Source organism: Xyrauchen texanus, chromosome 3 (genome assembly GCF_025860055.1).
Source record: "Xyrauchen texanus isolate HMW12.3.18 chromosome 3, RBS_HiC_50CHRs, whole genome shotgun sequence".
NCBI lineage: Eukaryota > Metazoa > Chordata > Actinopteri > Cypriniformes > Catostomidae > Xyrauchen > Xyrauchen texanus.
In genome coordinates, this window is record NC_068278.1 from 32416017 (window position 1) to 32433299 (window position 17283).

At 38.4% G+C, this 17283-nt stretch overlaps 1 protein-coding gene across 1 annotated transcript in view; it reads left to right on the plus strand.

Annotated features, from left to right (window-relative positions):
• The window catches only part of rxfp2l (relaxin family peptide receptor 2, like), a 69745-nt gene that overhangs the window by 41805 nt on the left and 10657 nt on the right, over window positions 1-17283 (plus strand). Inside the window, exons 6-15 of the mRNA XM_052105420.1 lie at window positions 3394-3465; window positions 4223-4294; window positions 8300-8371; window positions 8563-8637; window positions 8904-8975; window positions 10890-10961; window positions 12226-12297; window positions 12878-12949; window positions 13918-13989; window positions 15876-16105. Coding sequence (XP_051961380.1) covers window positions 3394-3465; window positions 4223-4294; window positions 8300-8371; window positions 8563-8637; window positions 8904-8975; window positions 10890-10961; window positions 12226-12297; window positions 12878-12949; window positions 13918-13989; window positions 15876-16105 — 881 coding nt within the window. The remainder of the gene's footprint in view (window positions 1-3393; window positions 3466-4222; window positions 4295-8299; window positions 8372-8562; window positions 8638-8903; window positions 8976-10889; window positions 10962-12225; window positions 12298-12877; window positions 12950-13917; window positions 13990-15875; window positions 16106-17283) is intronic.

Here is a 17283-nt window from a genome sequence, read left to right on the forward strand (position 1 = left end):
TGATGTATATTCCTAATTAAATATAATTTGTTGTGTTTAATTATCTATATATATTTGAAGCAGACTCCTGGACTATATAAGCCCTTTTTGGGGCAATTTGGTATGTATTGTTATCTGGTTCAAACCGTAGGATTAATCATTGATTACGATCATTAAAATTAATTGTACATTCCCCAAACCTGAACCTAGATACCCTACAGCCATGTTAGGCTTACACCATGGTTAGCCAATGCTGACTGTGCCATATATTTGCCAAAATTGCCCCTAAATTGTTATTAATTATTTGGGCCATATTTGCCAAATCATATGTGGGCCACTTTAGGCTCACACCCATATTAGCCAGTACCAGTTGTGCCGCATCTTTACCAAAAGTGGCCTAATACTGTTCCACAATATTTGGGCCATATTTACCGTGACAACTGTGGGCCACATTAGGCTCACATCCTGGTTAGCAGGTACTGACTGTACCCTACATTTGTCAAAAGTTGTCTGAATTTGGTGTTATGTATTCGGGCCATATTTACTATGTCATGTGTGGGCCGCTTTAGGTTCACATCCAGATTCGCCAGTGATTACTCTCCCATATCTATGCCAAAACTGGCCCAGATATGTTTTAAGATAACCGGGCCACATTTGCTGCAACATTTGTAGGCCACTTTTGGTTTACATCCAGATTAGCCTTTGTCGATATTTGGGCCATATTCACTATTTACAACATGGGCCACTTTAGGGTCACATACATATTACATATTGTCGTGAGCACTGCATCTTTGCCTAAAAAGGCCCATATTTGAGATATTTGGGCCATATTTGCTATTTTACATGTGGGCCACTTTCACATTTTTTCACATCCACGTTCGGATGCTATTTGGGCTGTGATTTTGTCAAATTCTTCAAAAAGTGTGAAAATATTACTATATATTTGTGTGTATATTTAGGATACATAAAATGCTAGCTATGAAATTAGACTAAGCAAGACAAAGTAGTTTATTCAAAAAAAGTTATAATATAATTTCAACACAGAATGCTAATCAAACAAAACATAATTTGAGATGTGTTGGAAATAATAAATAATCACTTTTTGAACTGACAAAAATGACAGAATTCTCTTGTGATTGCACATACTGTATGTCCCCTGATAGACATTGCTCGACAATTAGTTGACAAATTAAAAACAAATAGTTAGAGCGGGAAAAGATTGTTTGAATAGAGTTTATTTTCAAAAAGTCCACATGGCCAGAAGTGTTCATATTTAAAGGCCTGTATATACCTACATGCAGAAACGAACGTATGTGTGCGTATGCCAGAGCTGCATCTATGGACATAACGTGGCAACTTTTTTCTGACCCCTCTTTCCCTTCCGTCTTTTATTTTTGCTGACAAAAAACATAATGTCCTTCTCATCCCTCTTCCCTCCTCCATTCCTTCTTCATTTGCTGCCAAGTGCAGTGCAGGTGTTAAAGCCAGCTTCCTTTAAAGAGCTTGAGACAGGATGACATTTTTATTGTCCATCAGAGTTCAACAATGTGCTGCTCAACAAAGCTAGGCAACATTTCATTTTTAGATAGACATATTAAGAATGAGAGCAAGACAGAGAAACCATCACAACACTTTACATCTATTAATCATAATAAATGACAGACATTGCTTTGAAATCTTCTTTATCGTGTTCTGTAGTATAAGTGCATGGTTTGAGGTGAATAAAATGAAAGGCTTATGAAAGGCTTAAATGTTTTTTGGTTTCCACAGCAGCCACAAAAATATAACAGTATGTTTCTCTTTAGACCAGCATTCCATTTCAGTCTGTTCTTTGACAGTGTAAGCTTGAACACATTACATTTTGAAGTATATAAGAATTGATATGCTACACTGAAAAAAAATGTAAACTAAAAAATGTACAGGTTTTTTTCAAGTAAAGATTTGAAAAAAAAAAATAACATCACTGAAACAACCTGAATACATTACACACACACACACACACACACACACACACATGCACACACACACACACACACACAAATGTTTAAGGGTTAGATCAGGTAGAAATGGCTCATTAAAGGGATAGGTCTCCCAAAAATGAAATTTCTCTCATTATTTACGCGTAATCTTCTTGCCAACCCAGATGTGTATTACTTTCTTTCTTTTGCTGAACACAATCAAATATTTTTAGAGGAATATTTAAACTTTGTAGTTTTTTACAAAGCAAGTGAATGGTGACCAAAACATTAAAATCCACATAAAGGCGGCGTTAAAGTAATCCATATGACTCCAGTGGTTAAATCTGTATCTTCTAAAGCGATATGATAGGTGTGGGTGAGAAACATGTAAATAGAGAAGAGTAAATATAGAAGAAGAATGTGAAAGTGAAAGTGGAGATCGATAGTGAAAAAGGAAATAAATATTGATCTGTTTCTCACCCACACTTATCATATCGCTTCTGAAGACATTGATTTGACCACTGAAGTATTAATGAATTTCTTTTATGCTGCCTTTATGTCCTTTTGGAGCTTAAACATTTTGTAACCATTCACTTGCATTGTGAGGACCAGCAGAGCTGAAAATGATGAGAAAAATGTTTCATTTTTGTATGAACTATCCCTTTAAGGTAACAGTTGCAGGTTACCACTTTTTACATTGTGTTTTGTAGAATTATAATTTTCAATAAAATGGATTGTAAATGTATTGATATTTAGGTGTACATTATGATGTTGTGTGCCAATAGTTATTTTAAACGTCACAATGGGATTGTAATGAATGAAGCATCATAATTACTGTTTATTCACTGTGTTTGTTTTTGCTCCAGACCTGCAGTCCCCTGCAGGTGTTCGTATAAATATTTCTATATGAATAGCATTAGTGTTAGGTGTTAGTTTTTCACTTGAGTGATATTTCACTTGTTGAACTTATAATTACATTTTATATTGAGCTTATTTATAATGAACATTTAGAAACCTTTATTCTAATATACACAGGATTCTAATCACTTTAATTAAAGGTCCCGTCTGGATTCGATTTATAAATAAATTATCCATATAGAATGTCTTTCTCCATTTACTGAGTAATGCTCTTGCATTGCAGCTTCAATCATTATCAATAAGCTCTGAATTAACTAATTACAGTATAATGTCAAATTGAATTCATGCATTAACAGTGTTATCTTTCACAGCCCTAATTATTATTAATAAGAGCCATCTTTAAAATTATTGCTTAATTGTTGGCGAGCCAGATGAGTTATCTGTTTAATCATATTGTTTATTTTCATAAGTACAAGTGGTATGTATTAGCTATTTTGTAACCACAGCTCTCTCTCTCTCTCTCTCTCTCTCTCTCTCTCTCTCTCTCTCTCTCTCTCTCTCTCTCTCTCTCTCTCTCTCTCTCTCTCTCTTTCTCCAGACATTTGGAAAGTAATAGTATAGAAACCATCTCCAAGAGGGCATTTTCAGGACTTTTCTCTTTGCGTAAACTGTGAGTGAGACATAATAATGTGTGAAAGAAAGGTAACTGACAGTGTGTGGCTTTAATATGAATCACTCACCATGTATAACTTGTCATCATTTCTTCCCTGAGCTCCGGCATACACTACCTGCACAACTGCTACCAAACAATCTGTGTCTGCGTAACTATGAGTATACCATCCATTTCCCTCGTCAGTCATTCTGAAGCTTTCATCATCCACCCATTCATCCATGTAAAATAGAATCGAAGTGAAAGAACAACGTAACAATGAGGTTGCTTGATTAGGGTTGATTCAGGCAGAACAGCTTCTTGATCAAAGAATGAATTTGAATACATCCTAATGCTGTTCTCATGTTTTTTATGCTTCAGTGTGTACCTGTATGTGCTATGGGGTCTTAGTTATATATCAGTGAGTCTGTGAGTGTGTATTCGTTTCTGTACACATACAACTGTTGACAAACCTGTATTACCTTAAAACGAGATGTTAGGCAGAATGCTAGTCTCAGTCACCATTCACTTTCATTGCATCTTTTTTTCATACAAAGAAAGTAAATGGTGACTGAGGCTGTCATTCTGCCTATAGCATTTTCATTTTGTTTTCCACGAAAATAAAGTCATATGGGTTTGAACAACAGGAGGGTGAGTAAATGATGTCAGAACATTCAGTTTTGAGGAGTGAACTATCCCTTTATCGAAGCCTTCTCTTGCTCTCTGTCTCTTTGTGTTTGTTTCTACAGTATCTCTCTGTCTCTTGTTTGTTTTGCAGTTTTTTAAGTCAGAATAGGATTTCGTCTCTCAAAGCAGGAATATTTAGTGACCTCAGTAGTCTGGAGTGGCTGTAAGTTGAAATCACACTCACAAACACACACACACACACACACACACACACACAAACACACACACACACACACACACACACACACACACACACAGGACACTGAAAACCCTGACTCTACTAAATTAATTGAGTATTTGGTTCTCCAAAACATGTGTAATTAAGTTCACTTAACTTGGTGTTCATAGAGCATGAAATAGACATTCAAGTAACTACATGCAAGTAGATTTAACCCAGAATTACTATTTAAATGTTGTTGTTTGAATTTAATAATTTAAATTAAATGTACTCAAATAATGGTCGTGCAATGACATGTCTTCAACAATAAGGATTAAAACTCATTCTAGAACAATTATTAAATAAACGTATTGTATATTTCCACATAAATGCATAGATGCCAGAATTTCAGTTGCACATGCACAAGGAGAAATGCGGCAGTGTTAACAGGGTCCAACTTGACCAAAGGGGAGACAGATCACCCTATTGGTGATATTGCACGAAACAACTATTTGCAACAAACAACATTAATAATACTAAAAATACTAATAAAACTATTTAAATGCCCCCATATGTTCCCTTTGACCAAATAAACAGAATTAAATCATTCAAGCACAAGGCATTGTGAGTATTCCCCATAGCCTCAATTTTGTACGTACTAGTTTGAGTTATTAATACTTAAAATCTTAAGTCTATGGATTTCTAAGTTCAATGAACTTAGATATTTGAGTTATGTCGCCCAAACTTGACATTGCAAGTAATGTTTTACTAAAACAACTTGATTTTTCCAGTAATTACAACATTAGGGTTTACAGTGTAGATGGAATACGATGATTTTCTTCGGGAGTTATAAACTCTCTCTTTATCTCTTTCTGTTTCTGTTTCTTTCATTTTCTCCCTCTCTGTGTGTTTGCTTGTTTCTCTTTTCAGTCAGACAAATTGATGGATTGTGTTTGTACTCAGTGAGAATGAAATCCAGAATGATTGAAATTAATTTGGGCCCTTTCAGAGCTTGGATTGAGAAGTGCCTGACCTGCTCTCATTACCAAAAACAGAGCATTTTCTACTCATAAGCTCTTAGCTGATGAGCTGATGGTTATTTTAGATAGTGCTCCATTGACTCTCAGGGTCACCCGTTTGGATATAGTGATTTGTGATCCAGGTAGTTCCCCGTCTGTCGCTCATTCGACATTGTGTCGAATTAAGAGACACTAGGGGTCTTTCTTGAAGGCCTCAGTTACCTCTGAACTTGAGAAAAGGCCAATGAAAAATTAGCAGACAAAATTTGCATGTCCCTCCCCTGGACATACGGGTATAAAAGGAGGGAATCGTGCATCTGTCTGTCTATTCAGATTTTTTCTTCGGAGCCAAGCGGTTGTGCAATCAGCGAGCTGAGATCACTTCTGTTCCACTCACCTCTGCAGAGCGTTTGCTGTTGGATCTATGGCGCATATCAGCATCTTTATCCTTCTCTGTACACCAGTGCAGCTTTGCCCCTGGGTGCTTTGACAGCGCTTCTGAAAGAGTTATTTTCCCTCACTAAAAGAGTTTAATTTCTCTAAAAGAGCACACACAGCAGGCATTAAACTTCCTTTTCAGGACGCATCTTTTAAAGATGCCCTTCCGCCTCTGTGTAGTTCCTGGATTCGGTCGATATCTCTCCGCTCCTGACGGTCATAGACGCTGCCTCGTGTGTCTGGGCCGCTATCACACTGAGGCGGCGTTTGTGGTTGGTTCTTGTTCTCACTGCGAGAACTTAACCATGGCAAAGTTGCGGTCGCGGCTATCCTTCCTAAAAAGGAACGCCACTCTAGCCACCCCCTGCATAATTTTTTCTTCTTCCACGGGATTGAGGACAACCCGGCTGGTGATGTGGGGATGGCAGCATGGTGCTGCGGTACATACCGTGTGTTCATCACCCCCTCCTGCCTCCAGACTTTCAACCCCTGGACAGACCTCTGTTTTCTGCAGACAGGAGTCCCCCTACAGCAGGTGTCCCGATGCATTCTGGTCACCACAGATGCCTCCAAATGGGGTCGGAGCACCATGTGCAAATGGCATGCAGCCGCCGGTGCCTGGACGGGGCCCCGGCTGGGTTGGCACATCAACTGCCTAGAGATGTTGACTGTAATTCCTGCCCTGCAGAGGTATCTCCCACTACTTCGGGGCAAGCATGTCTTGATCTATTCAGACAGCACCACCATGCTTACGTACATAAATCGCCAAGGCGCCGTGCACTCTCGTCACATGTCCCAACTCGCCCTCCATCTCCTCCTTTGGAGTCAGCAGCAACTCAGGTAATCTCAACATGGCAGCGGACACACTGTCGCGACAGGGCACGCTCAGCGGAGAGTGGAGGCTCCACCCCCAGGGAGTCCAGCTGATTTGGGAGTGGTTCTGCAAAGCACAGATAGACCTGTTCGCTTCCCAAGAGACCTCCCTCCACCTTAAAGGTTTTGGCTCAACACGACACAGTGGACGGTAAGTCCTTAGGGAAGCAAGACCTGATCATCAGGTTCCTTAGAGGTGCCTGGAGGCTGAACCCTCCCAGGCCATGTCTGTTCCACTCATGGGATCTCTCTGTGGTCATTTCAGGCCTCTAGAGACCCCCCTTCGAGCCGCTAGAATAAGTCGAGCTCAGAGCCCTCTCCTTGAAGACTTCCCTCCAGATCGCGCTCACTTCCATCAAGAGGGTTGGGGACCTGCAAGCACTTTTACACTTGCCTGGAGTTCGGTTCTGCAGATGCCCATGTCATCCTAAGACCACAACCGGGCTATGTGCCCAAGGTTCCTTCGACCCCCTTCAGGGACCAGGTAGTAAACCTGCAAGCGCTGCCTCAGGAGGAGGCAGGTCCAGCCTTTTCGTTGTTGTGTCCGGTGTGTGCTTTGCGTACCTATGTGGACCACACGCAGAGCTTTAGATGTTCAGAGCAGCTCTGAATCTGCTTTGGTGGACAGCAGAAAGGGAACGCTGTCTTTAAACAGAGGCTAGCCCACTGGGTCATCGACGCAATCACTTTGGCCTATCACACCCAGGCCATGCCAGCCCCCTTGCGGGTTCGAGCACACTCAACGAGAAATGTGGCATCCTCGTGGACACTGTCCAATGGCACCTCAGTAGCAGACATCTGCAGAGCAGATCCACCCTCCACTGAGGCGATCACGTGCGCTCTTTCTCCCAGGAGAGTTCACTAAACTTGTGCTCCCTGGATGTATTTTCCTCCTAGCTCTCTGGTCCGTGAATTCAGCAGAGGAATTTGCCACATTTAACCTCCCCCAGCCTGGGCAGGATGTGGTCTCTGCGGGGTCTTCTCCCCCTGAAAGAATAAGAGTTGGAAAAGAACGCCTTCCCCGATGAGTGTTTTAGCATTAAAAGCCCCCTGCCACTTTAACTCTATGCGAGAAACATAGAGAGAGAAAATGTGATGCTGGTGATGCTGGTGATGCTGGTGCGACCCCCCTGGTGCGATAATTTTTAATAAATTAGGAAGTTTTTATGGGCAGTTGGGGAAGGGTACGTGCAGTCTGATGCAGCCTGCTGCTTTGGCACGCAACTGCCTGCAGCTCACGTACACGGTTCAGCAAATGGCATGATTGAATAGGGACCCCTAGTGTCGCTTCACAATGACGAGTGAGCGACAGACAGGGAATGTCTAGTTTACTATTGTAACCTCCGTTCCCTGATGGAGGGAACAAGACATTGTGTCCCCCCGGCTACGATGCTGTAACGGCCGAACCTTATTTTCGGCTCCTCAGTGAAAAACCTGAATGGATAGTTTTCCCTCCTTTTATACCCATATGTCCGGGGGAGGGACATGCAAATTTTGTCTGCCAATTTCTCATTGGCCTTTTCGCAAGTTCAGAGGTAACCAAGGCCTTAAAGACAGTCCCCTAGTGTCGCTTCATTCGACACAACGTCTCGTTCCCTCCATCAGGGAATGGAGGTTACGATAGTAACCTAGACGTTATTGTTTGATGTTTCATTCTTTGTTTGTGTATGTTTGTGTGTAGGATTCTGGATGAGAATAGAATATCATCTCTGCGCCAGAAGACATTTGAAGGCCTGAAATCCTTATTTTTTCTGTAAGAATTATCTTCTTAATGGCCTTGAAGAATAGAAGAATACAGTATACACAAGCTATAGAATGTATAGGCCTCTGTGAGAATGAGACAGATATTAAAGAATATGCATGCCAAACAAAGTATTCAGCCTACTATATTGGAAGTTGGATTCTAATCAATATAGCCAATGTGCATGTTTATGTATTTTGCAGATCTTTGTTGAATAACTCTGTTGAACAGTTTCCTAAAACCTCTATCTGCATTGAGATGCCACGCCTCAACTGGCTGTGAGTTATAAACAAAATAAAAAGTACAAACATATATGACACTTACAAAGTAACTGAAAGTGACTGCTAAATACAGCAGTACCTTGAGACAAGTTGGTTAAAAGTAAAATGCAAAATGGCTTGAAAAGTTACAGCAGACATACAGTTCCATCATATGTTGTATTAAGAATCTGGATATATCATTAATATCAATGTACATACATCACCTACTACAGCACTACAAAGACAGTTGGAGAGTGAGTGAGTGATTATGTTTCCTTTTGCAGGGAAATGGAGGGGAATAGAATTTCATCTCTCTGGGCATCAAGTTTTAAAAACTGCTCCTCTCTTACCGTCTTGTGAGTAGCCACAAACCACACACATTCACACACATGCATATAATAATGCTCTTTTACGCAAACTCTCTTCAACATCCAGTGTAAAAGTGAGAGTTGTGGGCTCTTGGAAATGTTTATTATTTATTTTTAATTTGTCGCAGCTGAGTGTGGGAGGAGAGACAGAAGTGGATCTTAAGCTCCTCCTGAGTCTCTTGGCTCAGTTGAAATTATTTACAAATAAATTCAGATTTAGGTTAAAATGAATAATTTAAGACATAAGGAATGAATAGATTTACATAATTACATGATGTTTTAGATGTACAAGTTGATATGCATCATGAATCTCTTCTGCGACTGTGATGTTCAGGCTTTGATTTGATCTGTCAGTGACATTTGGAGGACACTCTGTCCTGAGGGATTGATCCCTCAGCATTGTGACAGCTTCTCTCTCACTACACGATCATGACACATGGATTGCTTATATACTGTATCTACACCAATATGGAATGTTGCACTTTCCAAAAGTAGGGTTCAGAAAATGTTGAACATCAATCTAGAAGGTCAAACTAAATATTATATGCACTGATTTATTTTCTGTTAATCTGAAATGAGGTTTATATATCAAATGAATATCGTAAAAATGTGGCTTTTTACCAAAATTTGAGACGTGCTTAATAAACCTTTTTATTTTCTAGTTATAAACAATGAATAAATACAACATTTAAATAGACAAAAGTATTTAAAGTTAATAAATAGTGGTCCTTCCAGGAGCAATGACCAACAGTAGACAGTAGACAGTGTAACTCACACAAAGACAAAACACCATAAGGGTATTATTACATTTCACAAAAATAAATTGTTCAATTAACATTAAATAAACACAGAAAACCCCAATATACATAAATTATAAATAATAAAAAAGGAGAAACATATCTATTCCCATGAAATCTAATGGGTCATGCTGGAACATCTGGGAATGCCTGATTATAGTTTATCACCGATTTAACAAAAGTTTACCGTAGAAAGGATTTGTATTTTCTTGTTTAACATAATATACATTTTAACCATTAATTATATAGTTAAACAATTAATTTTTTATCTAAATAATAAAATTTGTACAATATTTACCGTAAAATTACATTTATTACTTGTTAAATATATTGTCATTTGTAATATTTTTAATAGAGGGAAAATCATGCAAAATGTTTGGCAAAGTTGTAAATATTAAGTTTTTGGCCATTAAAATAAATTAATGAAATATAATTAAAATTAATTTTACTACAACGAAGGGAGTATTAATCGGACAGATTATGTCAACATTATGACACAAAATTTATAAACTTATATATTTAATATAATGTATAAACTTAAGTATACTATTTCTACTAGTTTTCACTTCAAAAACATGGGATTTGTGCCTCTAATGCTTTAAAAATTAAAATAATTAAAGGTTATTGGTAAACATTGCCATATTTCAATTAAACGTTTATTAATATTCCAGAGTCTAAGAGTCTGATCTCTTTCATATTGACTTAACCTGAGCTGTGTTACTGAATCTTAATGTGAGTATTATATACTCTGATCACAGATGCACTTCTGTCACTCGATTACACAATTCAAAGAGCTGTTTCAGTTATCACTGCAGATCATATTTTCATAAATATGTAAATATTTAATCTCTCTGATCTGACCAGGGCCTTTCAGGTTTAATCTTTGATTTGCAGTGTGTCCCTATGTACTCAAGTATTATGGGGAAGGTTTAAGAGTTCCTGGTAGCATAAACCTGATGGATGGTGCTCAAGTGTGATCTTCCTGCTCTCTCAAGACCCAGAATTAGAGAGGGGGCTGATTTACATTTAGATTTATCTGACTTTTTCGGTTAATTGTATTATACGTTTGAGATGGTGCTATAATGTGTGTGTTTGTCTGGTTTAGAGCATTAAGGAGAAACCACATTGAGACCATTGAGGATGGGACATTTGCAGACATGCATAGATTGATAGACCTGTGAGTAAACACACACACAAATAAATAAGGGGAAAAAGAGGCATTACAGAGTACCAGAGTCCATAGATTCCATTTTCATCATCATTTTTATTGCTCATTTTTTATAATCGTTTGTGTTTGCCAAAGAGATTGTAAGGTTAAAATATAATAAAATTACATAAAATTTAAAAACATAAAATGCAAAGTTCTGTCTCTGTTTACTTACTCTCATGTTCCTAATCATAATTACTTTCTTTTGGTACAAAAAGGATGTGTTTTGAAAAATATTTACAGTTCTTTCCCATACATCAAGTCAAGTCATTTTTATTTGCACAGCACTTTTTACCACACACATCGTTTCAAAGCAGCTTTACAGAAAATCATGCATTAACAGAAAAATGGTAAATTATATGCACTTATATAGTGCTTTTTTAACCAAAGCACTATACACTGTGATTCATTCACCCATTCACACACAACAATGACAGCAGAGATGTCATGCAAGGTACTGGCCTGACATTGGGAGCAACTTGGGGTTCAGTGTCTTGCCCAAGGATACTTCAGCATGTGGAGTCATGTGGGCCGGGAGTCGAACCGCCAACCCTGTGATAAGTGGCCAACACACTCTACCACCTGAGCCACAGCCACCCCACAATTTCATCATTGTGTAGTTTGATTAAATATGATTGTAAAATGTGTATAGAAATTAAATAATAATTGTATTTATAACCCCAGTGAGCAAGCCGAAGGCGACTGTGGCATGGAACACAAAACTTCATAAGATGTTGGTTAATGGAGAAAAATAACCTTGGGAGAAACCAGTTCCCCTCTGGCTAACACCATGAATCTAATGCCAAAATTAGTTATTTGTGTGCAGTGCAAGTCATGGTTTAAAATTTCTCAAAACATCAAACATGGAACATTAAACATGGAAAACCAGGTTTGCACATGCCCAAATAGGAATTAGATTTGAGGCTAATTGTCAGTGAATAAAGACTTACATTTCAATCTATTCTTCAAGCTAACATATGACTTGAAATATAGCACATGCATTCAATGGGCTATTTTTATGGTAATTATGCAATTTGGCACCTCGAATGAGGAGAGAAAAAGGAAGATAGAGAGACACCTGCTGTGTGTCAATATTCTCAGCATAATAAGCATAAATCTTGAAATAGAGCTGGTAAAGCTGCTTCCATTTGAAGATATTTTATTATTGTTTATTTATTTCAATAATGATTAAGTTGACAAATGAGCTTCTGAATTTGCTGTGATTTGTTTACAGAGACGTGTCTGTGAACCAGATTAAAGACCTGCCTCCATCTCTGTTCCAGAGCCTACAGAACCTTAAACAGCTGTAAGACTGACTTTTTTTATTGATGTTGTGTTTGCTAAACTTCTGTTCTTGTTCCGAGCTCAAAGTTTTACAAACTACTTGGTAGACCTGTTGTTCCTCAGTGTTATTTACTTGCCTTTGTGCTGATCGTCCCAGTGACTTATTTATTAGTTTAAAGTCTCTTCAGATGAAATGACATGCCAAATGAATCATGGAAACTATTATTGACTTTATCAATAGCTTTTTTTATTTTGTGTGTGTGTGTGTGTGTGTGTGTGAGTGTGTATTTATCACTTTGTGGGGACCAAATGTCCCCATAAGGATAGTAAAACCCGAAATTTTTGACCTTGTGGGGACATTTTGTTGGTCCCCAAGAGGAAAACAGCTTATAAATCATACTAAATTATGTTTTTTGAAAATGTAAAAATGCAGAAGGTTTTCTGTGGGGGTTAGGTTTAGGGGTTGGGTTAGGTTTAGGGAATAGAATATAAAGTTTGTACAGTATAAAAACCATTATGTCTATGGAAAGTCCCCATAAAACATGGAAACACAACATGTGTGTGTGTGTGTGTGTGTGTGTGTGTGTGTGTGTGTGTTTCAGAAATATCTCCAACAATCTTCTGGCACGCATTTACAGCAATCAGTTTGACAGTTTGGTGAATCTACAGTCACTGTGAGTAAATGTAAAAAAAAAAAATGTATTTGTTCAAAAGAACAGTTACATTATCGAGTATCTTAGATTAAAAAAAAACTCACTGTGTCCTCTTTACACTTACGTGTTCTTAGAAATAAATATTTGTCAATCAATCACATATAATTTGGTCTTGGAAGAATTTTATGAGAACATGAGATTGTTGGGACCTCTTCGAATACTTTAGAAGAGACAGATGTGAGATTACTCTATGCTTCTTAGTCGAAAAAATTAGGAGATTAAGAAAAAGCAAAAGGTGCCATTTGCAGTCCATTTAATCTCATTGCTGCCTAAGAGAAAAAAAATAGATACTTAAGAAGTCCTTTGGTATTTTTTTATTGGCTTTATTTGGATTTTATTCCAAAATCTAACCCTACCTCTATAATAAGAGGTTAATGATTGGTTCGAATGTTGTTCCAGGACCATCAAAGGCTACTATCGATAAAGGAGCTTGTAGGCCTTCGCATTTTTTATGCTCCAGTCCTCTTTTTGCTGGTCCACTGGCTTCAGTTCCCAGTGAATACTGCAGACCTATGTTTGTGTGTAGATAACCACTTACCTCCACCAGAAAGGCAACTAGGTAGAGCTCAAGAAATCCAAAATACAACTGATCAACAAGCTTCCATTATTGACTGCAGGCTTATCTCAATGTCACAGTGAACATTATGTTGCAATCCACAGATTGAGCAGAGCGGTTGTAAGTGAGAACCATATTCAGAAGTATCCATGGAGTATCAATGAGCATTTGTGTTTATGTGTCTGTATATGTGTTGCATTGCATTACATTGATATTTTACTTGGCTAATTAGCTCAGTAATTATTCAGTGGACTTTACATGTATCTACTTTTATAGGCTTTTAAATCTTACAAGTGCCCTGGATGAAAAACACTTGATAAAGGTGAAATCTAATAGTGAAATGATCTGCTCTATCTGTCTGCTCTGTGTGTAGGAGTATGGAACAGGTGGAGATTCCCAACATCAGCATCAGAATGTTCCGGCCCCTGACTAACCTCACTCACATGTGAGCATGCTGAAATTCTTGTATCTATCTGTAATGATGATCATGACAGAATATTACGCTCTTCTGAAAAGACCAGCATAGATGATGACCAGCATATATTTTGTTTTGCATGCTGATCCCAAGCATGGGATGCTGGTGTTCCGGTCTCTTGGCTTACTTAACCATCAAGAATTTCTTGGTCAACCAGCTTCATAAAAAGACCAAACTGGTCAGCCAGCTTCTTCAGCTAGGTTTAGCTGTGAACCATATGACTTTGCTGGTCAACCAGCAAGACCTGAACCAAACCAGAAAGAAACCAGCAGGCACATTCATGTTAGTCTATGCTGGTCTTTTCAATGGAATTCTGTCATTAGTCAATTTAATTTATAGTTTAAAACTACCCTGATATGAAATGTACTGTCATTTTTGTATGATTGTTATGTGATATTGCAGGTGGAAAAACAAGCTGACACAAAAATGTTTTAGTACATTTTCCACAGTTTATTGTTAAAACTGGATTGGTTTCCCGAAGTAGAAGCTTTACAAAGACATATGAAAGACTCCTAGGTGCAACCTGATTCAAGAAGTAATTACTCGTCTGTTAGGCTCTTTAAAATGAAGACATGATCATTTGGGATTGTCTTTTATTTCATGTGTACTTTCTTTTATTTTGCTGCACTCATAATGTGTGCCCTCTGTGGAATGTTATCAGTATGTTTCACACCTTCAAATTTGCCCTTAAATTCCTTGTCTTACATAGTCTCTCATGAGACAAACACAACAAAAACCTCCATTAAGCCAGTATGTCACATAGCCTGTCCTATGTGAGAAAGGGAAAGAGAGAGGCAGAAAGGTCATTAATGTGGAATGTAGGGTGGATGGAAGCTGCCGGTCGGAGGTTGAATGATTACTTGATTTGTATAATCAAACCCGCAGGTAAATAGAGCTCAACTTGAACTCCTGTTTCTTCACAGGCAACAAGATTACAGTACCTCTCCCTGCTTGAGAATTAACTTTATCCTTTCTCCCATCATATTTAATATCTCCGGAACAGATGTGCTCGCCTCCAGGAAAATGAAAATAAAATAAAAAAGCAGTAGAGTATTGGCCTTCACAGAGATTTTAAAATGGAATGCCATCAATTCTGTATGTGGAATGAGCTCCCTCCACACCGCCAATGAACAAAAGAACCGCTGTGTGCCGAGGAGAGATGCAGAACTGAAGTTTTCAGAAGGTTGAAACTCAGGTTGAACCTTTTTGCACTTTGATATGGAAATTCATTTTTGATGATTATTACTTTTAGAAATCAGCTGTGCTAAAGATTCACTTTTTATCTAAGACAGGTCTGTTCTCTAGCAGATTGCGACAGTAATTGGAGGGTACCATTTCACAAACGCATTGATGAGGTTTATCTGGAACAAATAAATGCGAATTAAACTGGAGAGATGCAATTTGTGTGTGTGTGTGTGGGGGGGTAGTGTAGGGCTCACTAAAAAACAGATTGAGGTGACACACATTGAACAGCAGTGGGTAGAGTATTTTTATTCAGGGAGCACCAGACCAGTGGTTTTCAGTGGGTCACAGATAGCAGAAAAAAAACAAGAATCACATGGACAGCAGTGGGTTGCAGATAACACTGCTAAATGCCAAAAATGCAACCAACCATATAATTGTGCATAGTTAAGATAGTAAAGTAAATATGCTTATCAACTTTTAAAGGGAGAAAATGGATCCCATATATTATGTTGTTAACGTCAAAAGCAGCATATCCAGTCAGACTCACAAAGTGATGCCAATTCATCTGTCATTTGCATATTATTATTATTATTATTATTATTATTATTAATGTGTAAAATAAAAGCTCTTCTGTTCTCCTTTTCTGTCATTTATGCATGGTATCATTTCAGTTATTTTAAGCGATTTGAATTCTGTGGATACTCTCCCAACGTGCGGAGCTGCAAGCCAAACACAGATGGAATCTCGTCCTTTGAGAATCTGCTTGCAAACATCATTCTGCGCGTGTTTGTCTGGGTCGTTGCCTTCATCATTTGCTTCGGAAACATCTTTGTCATCTGTCTACGGTCCTGTATCGCTTCAGAGAATCAACATCACACAATGGCCATCAAATCTCTATGCTGTGAGTCCATTTTATATCAAACTTTAGCATGACACAGCCATTATACTGCGCCTTCTCAACCTCAGTAAAGCTCAACCGCATCAATCAGTGGCCATTTCATGCATTTAGCAGAACTGAGACATAGAAACTTCAAACACTGAATCCACTAGAACAACTAAGCATGAGTCATTATAGAGCTAAAGCAGACAAGTGTTAATGCCATAGTGACAATGCTTTACATGCACAATGTGTTGCATTAACAACCAATGACACATTAAAGTCAAACTGAAACGGTATTCCCCTCCTATTTTACTTTCATAATGTGATAGATTGTGAAACAGGATATTCAAAGATGGAAAACATGTAGAGCAGGACTTCAGTGGTTTGTGAAAACTGGGCTTACCAGAATGGAGCCAGACCTGAATTCGAGTTTGCAGTCGATTATGGAGAACTGTTCCTCTGCTGTAACACTGCTGCTGTCTTGCAATATTCTTTCCCCCAATGAAATCCTTTTCCCCTTGTAATGTAAAGTGATTTAATTGGCTGAAAGCATTGTCTAATTGGCATTCGTGTAAACTACACTCACTGAGCACTTTATTAGGAGCACCTGTACACCTACTTATTCATGCAATTATCTAATTAGCCAATCATGTGACAGCAGTGCAAAGCATAAAATCATGCAGATACAGGTCAGGAGCTTCAGTTAATGTTCACATCAACCATCAGAATGGGGAAAAATGTATCTCAGTGATTTCGACCATGGCATGATTTTTGGTGCTAGACAGGCTGGTTTGAGTATCATTCAGAATAGTGCCAAAAACAAGAAACATACAGTGAGCAGCAGTTCTGCTGAGGAAAACAACTTGTTGATGAGAGAGCTCAATGGAGAATGGTCAGGCTGGTTTGAGCTGACAGAAAGGCAACGGTAACTCAGGTAACCACTCTGTACAATAGTGAGCAGAATAGCATCTCAGAGTGCACAACATGTCGAACCTCGAGGTGGATGGGCTACAACAGCAGAAGACCACATCAGGCACTTTATTAGGACCATAGTGTTCCTTATAAAGTGATCAGTGAGTGTATACAGGTACAACATATTGTATTCTATAACCAAAACAACAAATGGTAAAATTAAACATTTCTCTTTGTGTTGTCAGGTAGCATGCTAACTAATTAGCATGCTAAGCTAACAGTCTATC